At 47.2% G+C, this 15,207-nt stretch overlaps 1 protein-coding gene across 6 annotated transcripts in view; it reads left to right on the top strand.

Annotated features, from left to right (window-relative positions):
• ATF3 (activating transcription factor 3) overlaps window positions 1-14,188 on the top strand; it is a 53,395-nt gene extending 39,207 nt beyond the window's left edge. For 4 of the 6 annotated variants that reach the window (XM_063114309.1, XM_063114310.1, XM_063114311.1 and 1 more), the window contains 3 exons: window positions 3,980-4,223; window positions 8,759-8,866; window positions 10,445-11,851. In XM_063114309.1, coding sequence (XP_062970379.1) covers window positions 3,984-4,223; window positions 8,759-8,866; window positions 10,445-10,642 — 546 coding nt within the window. In that variant the 5' untranslated portion in view covers window positions 3,980-3,983 and the 3' untranslated portion in view covers window positions 10,643-11,851. Of the gene's footprint in view, window positions 1-2,151; window positions 2,175-3,979; window positions 4,224-8,758; window positions 8,867-10,444; window positions 11,852-13,454 lie in introns of those variants that run through there. The other 2 variants (XM_063114312.1, XM_063114313.1) reach the window with 2 other exon arrangements.
• The last annotated feature ends 1,019 nt before the right edge of the window (window positions 14,189-15,207 follow it).

Raw genomic sequence — 15,207 nt, 5'->3', positions numbered from 1 at the left:
GCAGCTTGGCATGGGCTGGCCCACTCACCAGATTTGTGACCTTGGGCAAGTCAGTTTACCTCCCAGGACCTCAGTTTACTCGGTTACAAGATGGGGGTCTGACCTAGGTAACTCTAACATTGGGTGTTCTGTGGTTCCCCTTAGATAGAATCCATGACTCCATCCTTTTAAAAATTGGCTGGACATGAAGCAGGGTCAGTGGCTTTAAGTGTTACCCCACCAGAGGAAGAGGAAGGACATAGCAACAGAAACTTTTCAAGGGAGAAATGGTTTCATGTGTGAAAACTGGTTATCTTTCAAGTAATACCAGTGGGGAAACGCCTGTGTTGGCAAATATTGGGGTAGAATTTACTTGGTGTGTCAGGAACCCAGGTGTCAATCAAAGTGCAAAAGAGCCTCTGACTGACCTGGATTTCTTGAGGTTTCCATGTAATTCCTGTCTAATAAGTCTAAATTGAATTGACAACAACATAATGAGTTCCCCTGAAAAGGGGAAAGTGGAGTCACAGTAATAATGGCTACCCAGTGTGTGTGTAAATCTTGTATGTTCTTCGCAACAGCCCCATGAGGGAATTGGGACAGGCAGTCTTGATCTCATTTTACAGACTGGGAGACTGAGGCCCAGAAAGCCTAAGTCCATGGGTGCTCAGCTTGCGAGTGGTAGTGACAGGTCCAGAAGTGTCGTCTGGCCCTGGAGCCCAGCCTTACAACTACAACCTTCAAGCTGGGAGAAAGATCAAGATATGAAGAGTTAATGAAAGGCCGATATAGACTTCCTAGTACCATAAGATGTTTAGTGAGCAGCGCTTAGTGGAAAGAGATGAAAACTAAAAGTGGAAATTAAATGTAATTGTAGTTACTAGACAGTAAAAATCTGGGAGTTGAATTTCCAGTTAAAGAAATACATGAGTAAGTTTCACTTTCCTGAAAATGATGAAACTATCAATGATATGGCATGACTTCTGACTGGAAATAATACAACAAAAGCAAAATGCAAGTTCTCTCTAGCAGATCTGAACAGATTTATGATCATTGCAGAAAGGCAGCTCAGATCATCTGAGACCCCCAGAACATTTTTTTTTTCCTTCGATGAAGGGGATGTTAAAGGATCTCAACTTTCTGAAACATTGTCTGAAGATGTAACTTCATTTTCCTTGTGGGGACACAGCCTGAGTCTAGGCTGAGATCATTCCTTAGGAGTAGCTAGGAAGTATCCCAAGAGGCTACGCTTTAGCCTAGTGCAGAGAAAACCCAAATCTCTACAGATAAAGCTGCTTTATTTTCTGAAAGACTTTTAACATTTTTTCAACCCATTTCTGTCCCCAAGTAAGCCCACCCGATGTTTTTCATAAAAACATTCCATACCACGGACATTCTTCAGTTTATTTCATCAGGACTGATGACTTTACACTAAGCGGGGTGGGATGGGAGGGGGAGTTCCTAACAGCGGATCCCAGACCCTGAGAACTCATTAATAAACTTAGTTGGGTGGTGAAATAGAACTACACTCAACGGCAGTGGAATTAAACCGCTCGTGTAGAAGAGAGCCATGCCGTCCTCCAAACAAAGGCCAGCCCAGTGGTCGCTTGGAATTCCATCTCCGAACTACTAGGTTTTTAATCAAGTTGGAAAGGGAGGGGAAACATTAAAGCATGGGAGGATATTAACCTCTGGCTTTAGAAGGCTAGTTTCTCAGAGTTTATCACCTGACAGAGAGAAGTCTCCTCCTGCATCCTAAGATTATAGGATTAAGTTGAGAGAAGGGCTTCAGTTCTGACACAGGGCTTTGGGAATAAAACTGCATACACTTCTTGAATTTCTCTGACTGGTCAAGGGCAGCATTCATTGGTCCGGCATTGTTGCCTCCATCAGTGTATCTCAGATCTCCAGGGGGTGTTAGAGGTCAGGGTGTTCTGTTTGAGATGAAGGAGGGTGACCAGTCACTACCTGGACCCCACAGAGCCTCTATCAGAGGGCCAGCCCTGGGCTGGAGAGATCCCTGGGAGGCCTGGAAATAACATAGCTCCCAGTTGCAGAAGTTTTCCAGGACATATTCATGTATTACTTCCTCAACTCCTCACGTGACTTTGTGGGCAAACAGGGCTGCTGTTATTTGCTCTCTTTTACAGAGGAGAAAGAAGCCACTGGGAGGTACAGTGATAACACGTAACCCGGTAAGCGGGCTTCAAATCTTGATCTGATCCCAGTCTGGGGATTTTGTGCATAAAAGACCCACTTAAACATACTCCCGGAGCGCAGGCAGCAGTCTGAGTATGCACCCTGATATATAAAGGTCTGCAGTTCATTAAACAGAGTTCAGGTTTTCCCCGTGATCTTGGCTTGGTCTGCCCTCCATCATTTCAGTTCCAGACCCACCACCTACCCCCCTGCTAACAATCCCCCCCCCCATTTTGCTCTGGGTTTTTTTTTGTTTGTATGTTTGTTTTTGCAATGTAAAATAATATTTATTTGCTTTTGCAATGTGTTAAATTAAGGGCATGAGTTCTGGAGCCAAGTAAACCTAATTCCAAATTCTGACGCTGACCCATATTAATTCTATGACTTTGGACAAATTACTAAGTTTGTCTAAACCTCATTACCTCATGCATAAAAACCTGGGTCCTAACTCATTGGATTCTTGTGACGATTATATGAGATAATGCACATAGGTTTCTCATATGAAGGAGGCATTCCTTAAATGTTAGAGTTGTGAGAGGGCTTCCTGTCTGTCTGGACTTGGCTAATGACAACAGGTCCCCTGATTGAGAGGGACACTCCAGTGGACCACCTGTCCAGACAGTCCCTACACTCATCGCCCCCTGAGGACTGACTGCAGGGATGAGGGAATGGTTACTGCTGGAGGGTGTACATGGCAGGGAGGTTTATGAGGGACGGTTCCAAACTGGAACCATGAAACTGTTACAATTTGTATCCTTTGTTTTCCTTTTATTGTTTGGTTCTCAGAGCTATAGAATAAGACCTCAGAGTCCGTTTGATTTGACCACCCTGTCCCCACTTAATCTATTCAGATGGGCAGTAGAACTGGTCAGCAGACATTGTGAGCCATGTGCTGGGCCAGGCTCTGGAATAAAGTGATGGCAGAAACTCAGTTCCTGCCCTGAGGAGCTCTCAGCCATTTACCAGATGAAGACTTGAGTCTCGGAGAGTTGATGTGACAGGCCCAGTTATACTGCTCTATAGTGCCCAGGCCAGTCCCAGGGACCCCCTGTATCCCAAGCCCAAGCCTCTCCCTACATCACAAGGCTGAACAACACCCCCCCAAAATGTCCAAATCCCAGCTCCTCACTTGTCCTTATTCTGAGATCTTTTGCTTCACCAACATTAACCTTAAGAAGGGGTTACTTGTCTCCTTGTGACTTGAACACCCCCCCCGCCCCCACCTCCATCCCCTGCCGAGGACTGGGGTGAAGAAACACACCTGGCTACGGTTACCTTCCTCATTCTGATCACTTGGATCCAACTTCCTGGGGAGAAGCTTCGGAGATTTGTTCGCTAAATTCGAAGTTCCCCTCCCCACCCTTCCTAGCTTTTACTTTCAGTCACTGATAGATTCAATTTGATTTCAGGTAACTTCCAAGTTTCTTTTTGAAAAAAGAAACTGAAAATGGGGTTACAGAATGGTCTCAGTGATTTTTTTAAGAATGCTCTTCCTCTTTCAGCACTGTTTGAGGCAACATTTGCATATATGTACACCAGCCAAATCTAATAGCTCTTGTGAGTTCAGAATAGCCTGCATTTTATAAATTTCACTTAGGCATTTTATCCATATCACTGAGCTGTGTAAAGAACCCCTTTTACTCAAGACAGGATGGCGAGAAATGAAAACAAAAAAGAAGCCAAAGTGCATATGGGACTCTCCTCTGGGGATGGGGCTCTGACATTGGAGGTGGCAGGTGGGAGGACTTGATCCCATGCCCCAGAACCCCTGAAGCAGTTTGGGTTTCAATGTGTCTTTCAGCAAAATGATGCTTCAACACCCAGGCCAGGTCTCTGCCTCGGAAGTGAGTGCCTCTGCCATCGTCCCCTGCCTGTCCCCTCCTGGGTCACTGGTATTTGAAGATTTTGCTAACCTGACACCCTTTGTCAAGGAAGAGCTGAGGTTTGCCATCCAGAACAAGCACCTCTGCAACCGGATGTCCTCTGCACTGGAGTCGGTCACTGTCAGCAACAGACCTTTCGAGATGTCAGTCACGAAAGCCGAGGTGGGTTCTACCACAGATGTTCATTTATTCAGCACATATTTATCCCACACCCACCACAGGCCAGCCATGTTCTAGGCAGGGATCTACAGGTGGGAGTCAAACAAACAAAAGTCCTGCCCTCAGGTAGCTTAACTTCTACTGGGAGGAGACAGACAATACACAGTGGAGGGAGATGCATAATATGAGAGACAGGTGCACAGGAGGAAAATAAAGCAGGGAAGGCACAGGGAGAGTGTGGGGTGGGGTTGCTGTTTTAAATTAGGAGGTCAGGGAAACCCTCACTGATAGAGACCTTTGAGTAGAGACTTGCAAGAGGAGAGGGAGGGAGCCATGTGAGTATCTGGCAAAAGAGAATAAGATCACTGAGGTGGGAGTATGGTTGGTGTGGAGGTTGAGGGGGCATGTGGGTGGTGTGATGGGAGTGAAATAGCAGTAGATCATGTTGGGTCTTACAGACTATCTTGTAGACATGGCCATGCGCTCAGAGTGAGAAGGGAAGCCATTGGAGAGTTTTTGAGCAGAGGAGTGATGTGGTCCAACTTATATTTTTAAATGATCCCCCTGGCCATCATGTTGAGAATGGGCAGTAGGGGCAAGACAGAAGCAGAGTATACATAAATGAGACAGTGGCAGTCATCCAGGTCTGGGTCAGGATGGGAGTGGTGCAGGTGCTGAGAAGCACTTGGCTTCTGCATCTGACTCAGAGGTAAAGCTGACTTCCTGATAGATTGGATGTGGGTATAAGAGAAAGAGAAGACTCAAGGGTGACTCTGAATTTTCTGGCCTGCACAGCTGTAAGAGAAGAGTGTCCATTTGCTGCTGAGATTGGGACGATAGGAGTTTGGGTGGGGGCAAGAGCAGGAGTTCCATCCTGTTCTACACCCCAGTGGAGATGTTGAACAGGCAGTTGGATCTGTAGGTCTGGAATTCAGAGGAGAGTCAGGGCTCAAGATATAGGGTTGGAATCCATAGTGTACAGATGGTATCAAAAGTCGGGATGCAGTCACCTTCTGTGTCAAGTCGTTCTGAAAAAGCACAGAGTGTGGTGGTGATTTTCATCACTACTGGGACCCAAGCACCCAGACAGCGGAGCAAGAACCAGGCAGCCAGCCCCGCCCTTCCCTGTAGCAATGCTCAGAGCCTTGGTACCAGATGTCTGCTCCAAGTTCACTTCTGTCTGGGACACTTGCACTGTTCTGCACTTGGCAACCTTTTATAAGACACCTGGAATAATAGACTTCATGAGAAATTGGGTTGCTGGTGATGCTGGAGTGGCTCAAAGATGTCAGAGCTGAGGTCTCGCTGTTTTGTTGGCCTTTCCCTTGTGGTTGCAGGCCTACTTAACTGGCATGATTGCAGCCTTTGGACAAGGGGTAGTGGAGCTGGCCCCCAAAAACTGAGTTTAAAAGGCGGTTGGTTAAGGTCGGCCCATGGCTCACTTGGGAGAGTGTGGTACTGATAACACCAAGGCCACAGGTTCAGATCCCTATATAGGGATGGCTGGTTAGCTTACTTGGGAGAGCGTGGTGCTGACAACACCAAATCAAGGGTTAAGATCCCCTTACCAGTCATCTTTTACAAAAAAAAAAAAAAAAAAGAAAGGAGGTTGGCTAAGGGCTGGCGGGTTAGCTTTGTTGGTTAGAGCATGGTGCTGATAACACCTAGGTCAAGAGTTCACATCCCTGTACCAGCCAGCCACTAAAAACAAACAAAAAACCCCAAATCAAATATAGCTTTTTCATATCCCTCTACTGGCCAGCTGCCAAAAAGAAAATACAGTTTGATTAAGAATCCTTATAGTTCTGTAATGACTCCTGCCTAGGGCTGATCCAGGGGTTAAATGAGATGACATTTGTTAAGGGTTTAGCAGAGGGCCTGGCTGAGAGTTAGCACTCAGTGAATGACAGCTGGGACTACTTATGATGCTAATCATTAAGGGCATTAGCTGTGCCCCCAATTAACCTCAGAGGAGGTCACAGAGGGAGGCAGCATTTCCCACAAAATGTTCTTCAGTGTCCAGTCCAATATTGGACAGTGCAGGGTGGACCATGGGACACTCCAAGATTTTTTTTTTTTTTTTTGTCTTTTTTTTTTTTCGTGACCGGCACTCAGCCAGTGAGTGCACCGGCCATTCCTATATAGGATCTGAACCCACGGCGGGAGCGTCGCCGCGCTCCCAGCGCTGCACTCTCCTGAGTGCGCCACGGGCTTGGCCCCAAGATTTTTTTTTCTAATTAAATATCTTGAGATAACAGGATGCAATGGAAGTAGTAGGATCCCATAGAAAGAAGGCAAGCATTTGGGGAGGATATTTGGAGGGTTCTCAGAAGAAGATTCATGGAAATGCTCCTGAGAGCCATCCAACTCATCTGCTCTGATTCTGGCTTCACCAAGTGACCTTCTGATCTTAGGTCAGTTTAACTAGCAGATTTACCTACTGGGAAGATAATGCACCCGTGGACCTAGTTGAATATTCTGATCCCTTTCATTGTCATAATTCTTCTCTTAAGACACTGAGGCTGTGAAAGCCACAGGCATCCTGTGTATCTGGGCAGTGTGTGCCTGTTTCCCAGATCCCAAGTCCCCTCTGGGAGGGTGACAAGGTGGAACAAGGCAGCTGTGGCTGGGAAACGATGCAGGAAGGGGAGCCGGAGGCCTGGGTTTGCATCGAGGTTTTGTAGTCTTCTGGTCTGGTGACCGTGAGCTGGTGATTCCTTGGGCCTCCCTGGGCACTTTTCTACTGGCCACTCTGTGCCTCCATTTCCTCATCAGTAAAATGAGGGAGTTGAACTAAATGGTCTTTAGAAAGCCTTTTCCATCTGAGACAGTCTGTGACTCTGAGATTTGCTCTACTTTTACGTACTACCTCATATGAGCAAACCCTGTTTCCTCTCCCACCTATCCAACATATCTATAAGATTGCAAAGGAAATGCTAGCATTGCTGAGTTCTTGAGGAAGATATAATAACAACTAAAGTTTATATGACATTTACTATAAGCTAAACACTGTGCAGAGCATTTTACATGTATTAACTAATTTGGTCCTCATAATGACCATAGTAGGTAGGTTATGTTATTGATCCCATATTACAAATGAAGAAACTAAGGCTCGGAAGAGTTTGAAAACTGGCCCAAGGTCTCACAGCTAATAAGTGGTGATGCTGGGACTTAAAACCAGTTTAGTCTAAAGCCTAAATGTATGCCTGTACAGCTCTGTGATCCAAGATGCAAAAAGTGGGGTTATCTCTCACCATATTTCCCCCTTGGGCTTTGTTTCTGTAAATTGCAAGGCCTTCCATCACAGTCCAAGCAAAGTCAGTGTCATCTAATTCCAGAGAACAGTGAAAAGTCAGATGTGAGGTGATTGATTGTGGCATCCCAGGAGCTCTTCAGTTTGAGGTGTGGCTCACACCCTCTTTTCCTCTGTGTCACTCCAGAGCAGTGACAAGTGACATGACAGGGTGTGACACTGGCAGTCTAAAGCCACACAGTCCACCATGAGGGCTTCATTCCAGCTATACTCTGGTTTCCAAGCCAAGTCCAGTGGCTGGATGTGGTTGATTCCCCATGAGTCCACACATGAAGTCAGGATCGGAGTGAACTTCTGTGGAGGACCAGATCCCAAAGCAGACAGGGTTTCGTTCTGCAAAGATCCCCAGGGCTGGCTTAGGGTGAAATACAGAGGGGAGTCCAGTATTGTCGGCTGGATCAATGGATGGTTCTAGTTCACCACCCATAGGTGGCACCCTAGCCATGGGCCGATTAATGTCTCTTTAGTTGGGAATGGGCTCAGGTCCCTGTCCTCCAGGATCTCCATGGGCTTCTCCCAAATTCGGGAAGGTGGTGCTATGATGTTCCAGGTGAAGATAGAGATGAATGGGGTCACCATTGGACCCTGAATCGAAGAAGAGGCAAGAGGAGAGTGTGGCTAGGTGACGAACCTGAGGTCATTCCTGGTTCTGAGGAAAAGGACGTATTTGCCAAACAGAATCCATTTCCTGCTATAAATGATTATTTATTAATTTAAATATCAGGTTCTTATTTCAAAATCTAAGTGTATTTTTAAAGTAGGTTAAGTTTTAATTTACTTATATTGCCAATATAATTTTATTTCAACTAAAAGATTTTTTTTTTTTTTTTTTTAAAGATGACCGGTAAGGGGATCTTAACCCTTGACCTGGTGTGGTCAGCACCACGCTCACCCAGTGAGCGAACCGGCCATCCGTATATGGGATCCGAACCCGGGGCCTTGGTGTTATCAGCACCGCACTCTCCCGAGTGAGCCACGGGCCGGCCCTCAACTAAAAGATTTTTGATTTTCATTACTCATTCTCAAGTGTGTGTGTCTGTGTGTGTGTGTGCGCCTGTGAGTGTGTGTCAGGGTTTCATGCAAAAGTCTAGGGCTTTGTTTTCTCTGGGACCCTTAGCATTAGGGCTGCCTAAATTTGCCAGTGTTTGCTGGCAGTAAAAGACTGTATCTGAGGTGGGTGGTATTTCTTGGCTTCCATTAAACATGCACCTTTTGGATTTTATAGGTAGCCCCTGAAGAAGATGAAAGGAAGAAGAGGCGACGGGAAAGGAATAAGATTGCAGCCGCCAAGTGCCGGAACAAGAAGAAGGAGAAGACGGAATGCCTGCAGAAAGTGAGTGCCTTCCACCCGCCCCTGCGTCCTGCTCGTGCCTGTCCCCATCAGCCTCACCAGCAGAAGGGGAGTTAGAAACCCCCCTGTCTGGTCATGTTTTCCCGAGAAGAGCCTTGTAGTTGGTAGCAGAAATGCCAGTTGTACGATGAGGAGGAAGGGAAGCTGTTAGCACAATGGACAAGACTCTGGATGTGTGAAAAGCAGGTGTGTGGATTAAAAACTGCAGGATTGTCTGGTGCCCAGGCTCCCAGCAGCCTTGCCAGTCCATAAATGTCCAGAAGCTACCAGGCTGCAGGACAGACCAGCCCAGTTAAAGAGGCTTCACTTGCCCTTTTTCCCTTTTTGCAGCTCTCATTTGGCTTGCTGTGAATAGCCTTTAATTAATCCCTTCAAACAAGTTATTTCCTAATCTGCAAGCCATGGTTACACTTTCCTTGCATTCCCGCCTGCAGCCCCTCTCCCTGGCCAGTGTGTGAGCTGCTGGCTGCCTGCAGGCGCCCCCACTGAGAAACACCAGGGGCAACAGCATTTGTGGGCGAGCAGGGCAGACCATGGTGCCAGTAGCCTTTACAATGGCTGTGTCCGTTCCCCAACATGTAGACAGATGGGGGCGGAGTCTTGACCCACGTGCCACAAGTCCCTAAGGGTTCTGTCCATTGCTTCAGGGGGTCAGTGAAAATTAGGAAATTCTGTATGTTGCCATATGTGTTAATCTGTTTCTGTTGCTTATAACAAAATACCCGGAACTGGGTGATTTATAAGAAAATGAAATTTATTGCTTATACTTCCGGAGGCTGGGAAGTGCAAAGTCCAGGGAACACATCTGGTGAGGTGACTCTACAGCAGTGCAGGGTGTCACGTGGTGAGAATGCAGGAACAGAGAAAGACTGACCTCCTCGTGTGCTCTCCTCCTAAAGCCCTCAGAACCATGACCTGACCACCACTATTAACCCATTCACTACTGCAGTGTCCTACAATCTAATCACCCCTTCAAGGCCTCACCTTTCCATGACTGTAATAGGATTTCCCACCCTCAACAGTTACAGTGGAAATTTAGCTTCCAATACATGAATCCTGGGGGACACAATTCAGTCAATCCTCAGCATCATGTACATTTTTTCTGGGGACATGAGCTTCTCAGTGAGATCAGTGACTCACAAAAGACTAAGCACCATGAGTCTGGACTTCTCCCCAGCTCCTAAGGCCTTTCCAGGTCCAGAGAGGACCTGCACAGAGGCCGTTGGGCTCAGGCAAAGGAGATCTCTGGAATGTTCTATTGCAGCGTCAGTACTAGCAGAGCCATAGCCTACCTCCGAGGCTCCTCTAGGGCTTCTCTAAAAAAGCCCCCAAGTTCAAAGCCTTCTCCAGGGTCTGCTTTCTCCCAGACCTAGTGTGGCCGTCCCATCCCTGTGGCGCACTGTAACAGGGAGCCCGTACATTCCCTCTGCAGGTCTCTCCCAGCTTGATGAGCCCCAGGGTGTCCCAGGTGCTCCTCTGCCATCCAGGCAGCACCCCCAGACCACCCCCTCCCCACTGGCCCTTGGCTCCATTGCGATGGCCTCTGTTGCTTGTCCCCAGGAGTCGGAGAAGCTGGAGAGTGTGAACGCCGAACTGAAGGCCCAAATCGAGGAGCTCAAGAATGAGAAGCAGCATTTGATATACATGCTCAACCTTCACCGGCCCACGTGCATCGTCCGGGCTCAGAACAGGCGGACTCCAGAAGATGAGAGAAACCTCTTTATCCAACAGATAAAAGAAGGGACATTGCAGAGCTAAGCGGCCTGGTTTGGGGGCAACTGGGGAGTCCTTATCGAATCCTCCTTTTACACCCAAAACCCTGAAGCCATTGGAGAGCTGACTTCCTGTGCACCTCTAGAATCCCAGCAGGAGAGAGCTATCAAGGCGAGAGGGCTGCGGTGACTCAGCGGGGCCTTTCCACTCTGCCCAGGGTAGACTCTGGCCTATGGCAAGCGCATCTTTTGCCTCAAGTCCAGGATTCAGGCCTTAACATCCTGGCCATTCTCAGATGTTCCAGATGGCTCCTGGTTAGGGTCCCGCCCAGCTTTCATCTGGATTCTACAAAAGCCACGATGTCCACCATTAGGATTCATGCAGAAGTGTGTACACCTCGGGTGGATGGGGTGGGTCGTCTCCTCCACTGTGGCTGCCACTGTCACTTGTAGGAGTTGTGGAGTGAGGACGGCATTTAGCCAAGTTGTGCAGTGGCCAGGGTTGCGCTTTCTAGCAAATAGGCTGTTCTGTCTGGGAATGACTGTGTGCAAGGCATTCATTTCAAAACTAGGCACTGTGCTCTTTTGATGTCTGTTTCGCACAGCACTGGTGTGACATTTACGTGGTTTTCCTCAGATCTGGTTTCTGAGAGTTTGGCGGGCTGTCACCATGTGCAGTGACTCACAGAATGTTCAAGTGGCCAGAAAAGCATGTCAGCCCCTGGAGAACATAATTCTGCTGGCATTAACGCAAAACCCATGGGCATGACAGCAGGTCCTCTGTTGCAAACTCAGTTGCAATGTCACAGGAAGAAAGTAGAAAGTAAGTCCAACTTCCAAAGGGTTAGGACTCTCCACTCAGTGACTTAGGTCAGGAGTCATTTCTAGGCTGGAAGAGCCAAAGTATATTCCATTTCCCTTTCCTCGTGGATGAAAACCACAGTCAGCAGAGACATGTTTGAAGCCAGGTGATGCCTGGGCTTTTGCATTATTGGATGTCAATGGCATTGTGTTTGTCATGAAGCTGTTTTAACAAATCTGGCTCAGAGCATTTGTAGCTGTGGGATGTCACTCACACTGGCCACAAGGATTCTGGCTACTGTCTATAAAATTCTGATGTTTCTGTGAAATCCTCAGAGTGTTGAATCCTATTCAATAGTATCATTACAATTTTCTGTAAGAGAGACTATCACTTATTTATCCGAGTATTCCTGTCAATATAATAAATACTGGAAACAAGACGTGGTAAACGTAAGTGTGGTGCTGGTTTCTGTTCTTTCAAGTCTGTTGGTTGCTGAGATCCGGTCATTGCCACCCTCCCCTCTCCATTACAGGAGGCGTTTAGCTGGAAATATTCCCCGGTGTTCTTTGGGGCACCACTGGGTGGGATGGTTGACTTTCAAACTTATTCCTCAGTCTTTGGCACCTGATGCTCAGTTTCTCACTGACAAACCCTGAACACCACACCGAGCACGTGCTTTACATCAACTGTTTGGTGTTAAGATAGAGTTTTGATGTCAAATCCAAATTACTAAGTATCTCAACTATCATCTTCTCTGCATGTACAAATGCCTGAAACTTACACCTGTTGTTCAGCCTGAGCCTTGGACACCTTACGTTCTGCTACAGAACCCCTCTTAAAGAACTGTTCACTCAAATCACATCTGTGCTAAGATCCAGATGTGTGCCTCATAGTGGCAAATGTGTATTTCAGATATTGGAAAGAAATGGGAAGGTGGATGGGGAGGAAGAAAGAGTAATTTTAGACAGGATGGGTGTGATAATTAAAAGAAAGGTATTCCACCGAGTTTTCTGGACTCTCCAGAGCATATGATTCCTTAGGCCTGGAAAAGAACCAGGTTTCCTTCTCTTTGCCTGTGCACATATATATATAACACTCACAGGCTAGAAATAAAAAATTGGCATCTCTGCTACCAACGCCTTTGATCAGAGAAGGACTGGCTTCATTAAATGTTAGATTCAGCCACACGAATGGCGTGCCTGCTTCTTTGAACTAGCACTTGTGACACGGGTGTTTTAATTTTGCTGCTTTAATTGCACATCAGGAGTTGTTCCTAATCTGTAAAGAGTCATCAGGAGTTAGTACCATACACCATTGTAGGAGATAATCTACGTCCTTACATTGGTGGAGGGAGAAACATACTTGGCATTTACCCTGTGGTTATGGGTAGAGGTACCACCCACCAGCCCTCAGGAAACTCAAGACAGTTCGTTAGCTGCCATGGACAACACTGGATTAGAGAGGAAGGAAGGGGGGTGCCTGTGGCAAGAGAAATTGATCTGAGAAATGCACTGTGTATGGCTAGTGGAACTAAGTTTTTTCAACAAATGCTTAAAAAATAGTTTTGCTTTCTGTAGCCAAGTTTATGTTTTGATACTTTAATAAAGAAAAGTATGAATACATATGTACTGTCAAGTCATTTAGTTTATCTTGTTTCACATTCCAAGCAGAGGAAAGGTTGGGGGGTCTGAGAGAATAAATGTACATGGGGCCACTACCGGAATCAAACACCCAGTTTAACAATGTCTTTGCGTGGAGCTGCCTCCTGCTGCAGACAGTGACATCACAATGGCAGGGCATGAAAGCTACTCCTCCCCTCTCTTGCCTCCCTCCTGCCCCCTGGCCATTCCCTGAGATCTGGCCTGATACCGGTATCAGAGTAAAGAGCTTTAAAGGGTTCTGGCCCAGGACAAGTTATTCTGGAATTGAACCCTTTCTCTTCCTGTCAAAAGCTAAAATGCTGATTTTTTTTCCATCTTTATCCTAATTGCCCCCATGAGCTTTGAATAAAGCCTTGACACCCAAAGCCACACCAAGCCTTCTTCTCTGTCCGCAGCCCTGTGCCCTCTGGTTGGGATCCAGTCCTGTCTCTCTGCAGAGAGCGGCGTCTTCAGTCAGGATCTGCCTGAAAGGCCACGATTGCGTGTTGAGCGTCCGTCTGTCCTCACAGCGGCTCAACCCCAGGAGCTTTCCAGGTCTCCTCAGAAACTGCTCTCAGGAAGGAATTCACACAAGTTCAACGGACCATTGAGGACTCATGCTGGTGATAGCTGACACTGAGTAGGGCCACATGCTCGACAGTGTCCCATGCACGATGGCATTTAACCCTCACGACAGCCGTGATCCCCATTCTACAGATGAGGAGTGGACAGTTCGGTAACTTGTCCCGTCAGACAGTCCATCTTTCTAAAGCTGAAGCCTGTGTTTTTAACCACAATGGTTTCGAACAACAGTGTGTATATTTTCTTCCTGTGTGCGCGTGTATGTGTGTCTGAGGTGAAATATATACATGACATAAAATTTACCATTGTGACCATTTTAAAGTGTACCACTCAGTGACATTAAGTGACCATTTTAAAGTGTACCACTCAGTGACATTAAGTGCATTCACAAGGCCGTGTAATCCCCACTATGTAGGACTTTTTCATCCCCCAAAGGGAATCCTGTGCCCATTAAGCTGTCACTTCTCATTCACTCCTCCCTCCAGCCCCAGGAAACCGCTGATCTGCTTTCTGTCGCTATGGCTTTGCCTGCTCTGGGTATTTCCTATAAATGGAATCGTGTGATGTATGGTCTTTCGTGTCTGGCTTCTTTCCTTTAGCGTAACGTCTTCAAACTTCAGCCATGTGACAGCATGTAATAGCACTTTGTTCCTTTTTGTGGCTAAATAATATTCCACTGTATGGGTGCTCTGCATTTTGGGCATCCATCCATCCATTGACGGTGTGTACTTACCAGAGAGATGGGCTTTATCCTCAAGGGATGAATCTCTAAGGTGGGATTTCAGGCATAACTTCCAACTGGGAGAAAAGAGAGTTGGGAGTGCAGGGTCCTTCTCAGAACTTTCAAGTACCGTTGGGAAATCCCTTGTTCTGTGGCTAGCTCCGTGGGAATGGTGACAAGACGGGAGGCACAGTGGCACGTGCTCCCCAGACGTGCAAGTGACTTCTCAACCACCTGCGTGTGGTACCGAGGTCAGTACAGGAAGGCGTCTGATCGGATCCTGGAATCTAAGCCTCCACCTCCAGTGCTGCCCCCTCCCCTGCCCTCCCACCCCACCCCTAGCATTTCACTGGGCAGGGGGTGCGGAGGAAAACCTGGGAGCCTCAAGAGGATGGCTGGCCTCCCACACCGGGTTTCTGTAAAAGCCTGATGGAGGGGAGGAACCGAGGTGGACCCTGGATAGTTGAATCTCCAGCTCAGCCCTGCCACTGTCTGAAGTGGTTGTCCTGGGTTCTCTAAAGTGTACACACACACACATGCACACACACACACATACACATGCACACAGAGGGGGGATTAATTATGCAACTTCCCATAATGCACCAGATTGGTCTTCTTGAAGGCAGTGAAATCAGTTCAGCTTGAAAACATGGGCTGGCCCAAGCTTTACTGGAGTGGTTCAGAAGCAAAACTAGAATCAGCTCGCCCTGGATTCACATAATGCCTCCACTGCCCGTGAGTTCTGTGAGTGTAGGTAAGTGACACATGTCAATTTCTTTACCTGTAAAGTGGGGACAGTAGCAGTACTATCAAACTCAAGGACAGTATGTGTACAGTATAGTGCAGTGCCTGGGAGAAGCAATCTT

The sequence above is a fragment of the Cynocephalus volans genome, chromosome 11 (assembly GCF_027409185.1).
Source record: "Cynocephalus volans isolate mCynVol1 chromosome 11, mCynVol1.pri, whole genome shotgun sequence".
NCBI lineage: Eukaryota > Metazoa > Chordata > Mammalia > Dermoptera > Cynocephalidae > Cynocephalus > Cynocephalus volans.
The sequence above is the reverse complement of the archived record's forward strand: the minus strand, read 5'-3'. Positions and strand labels throughout refer to the sequence as shown.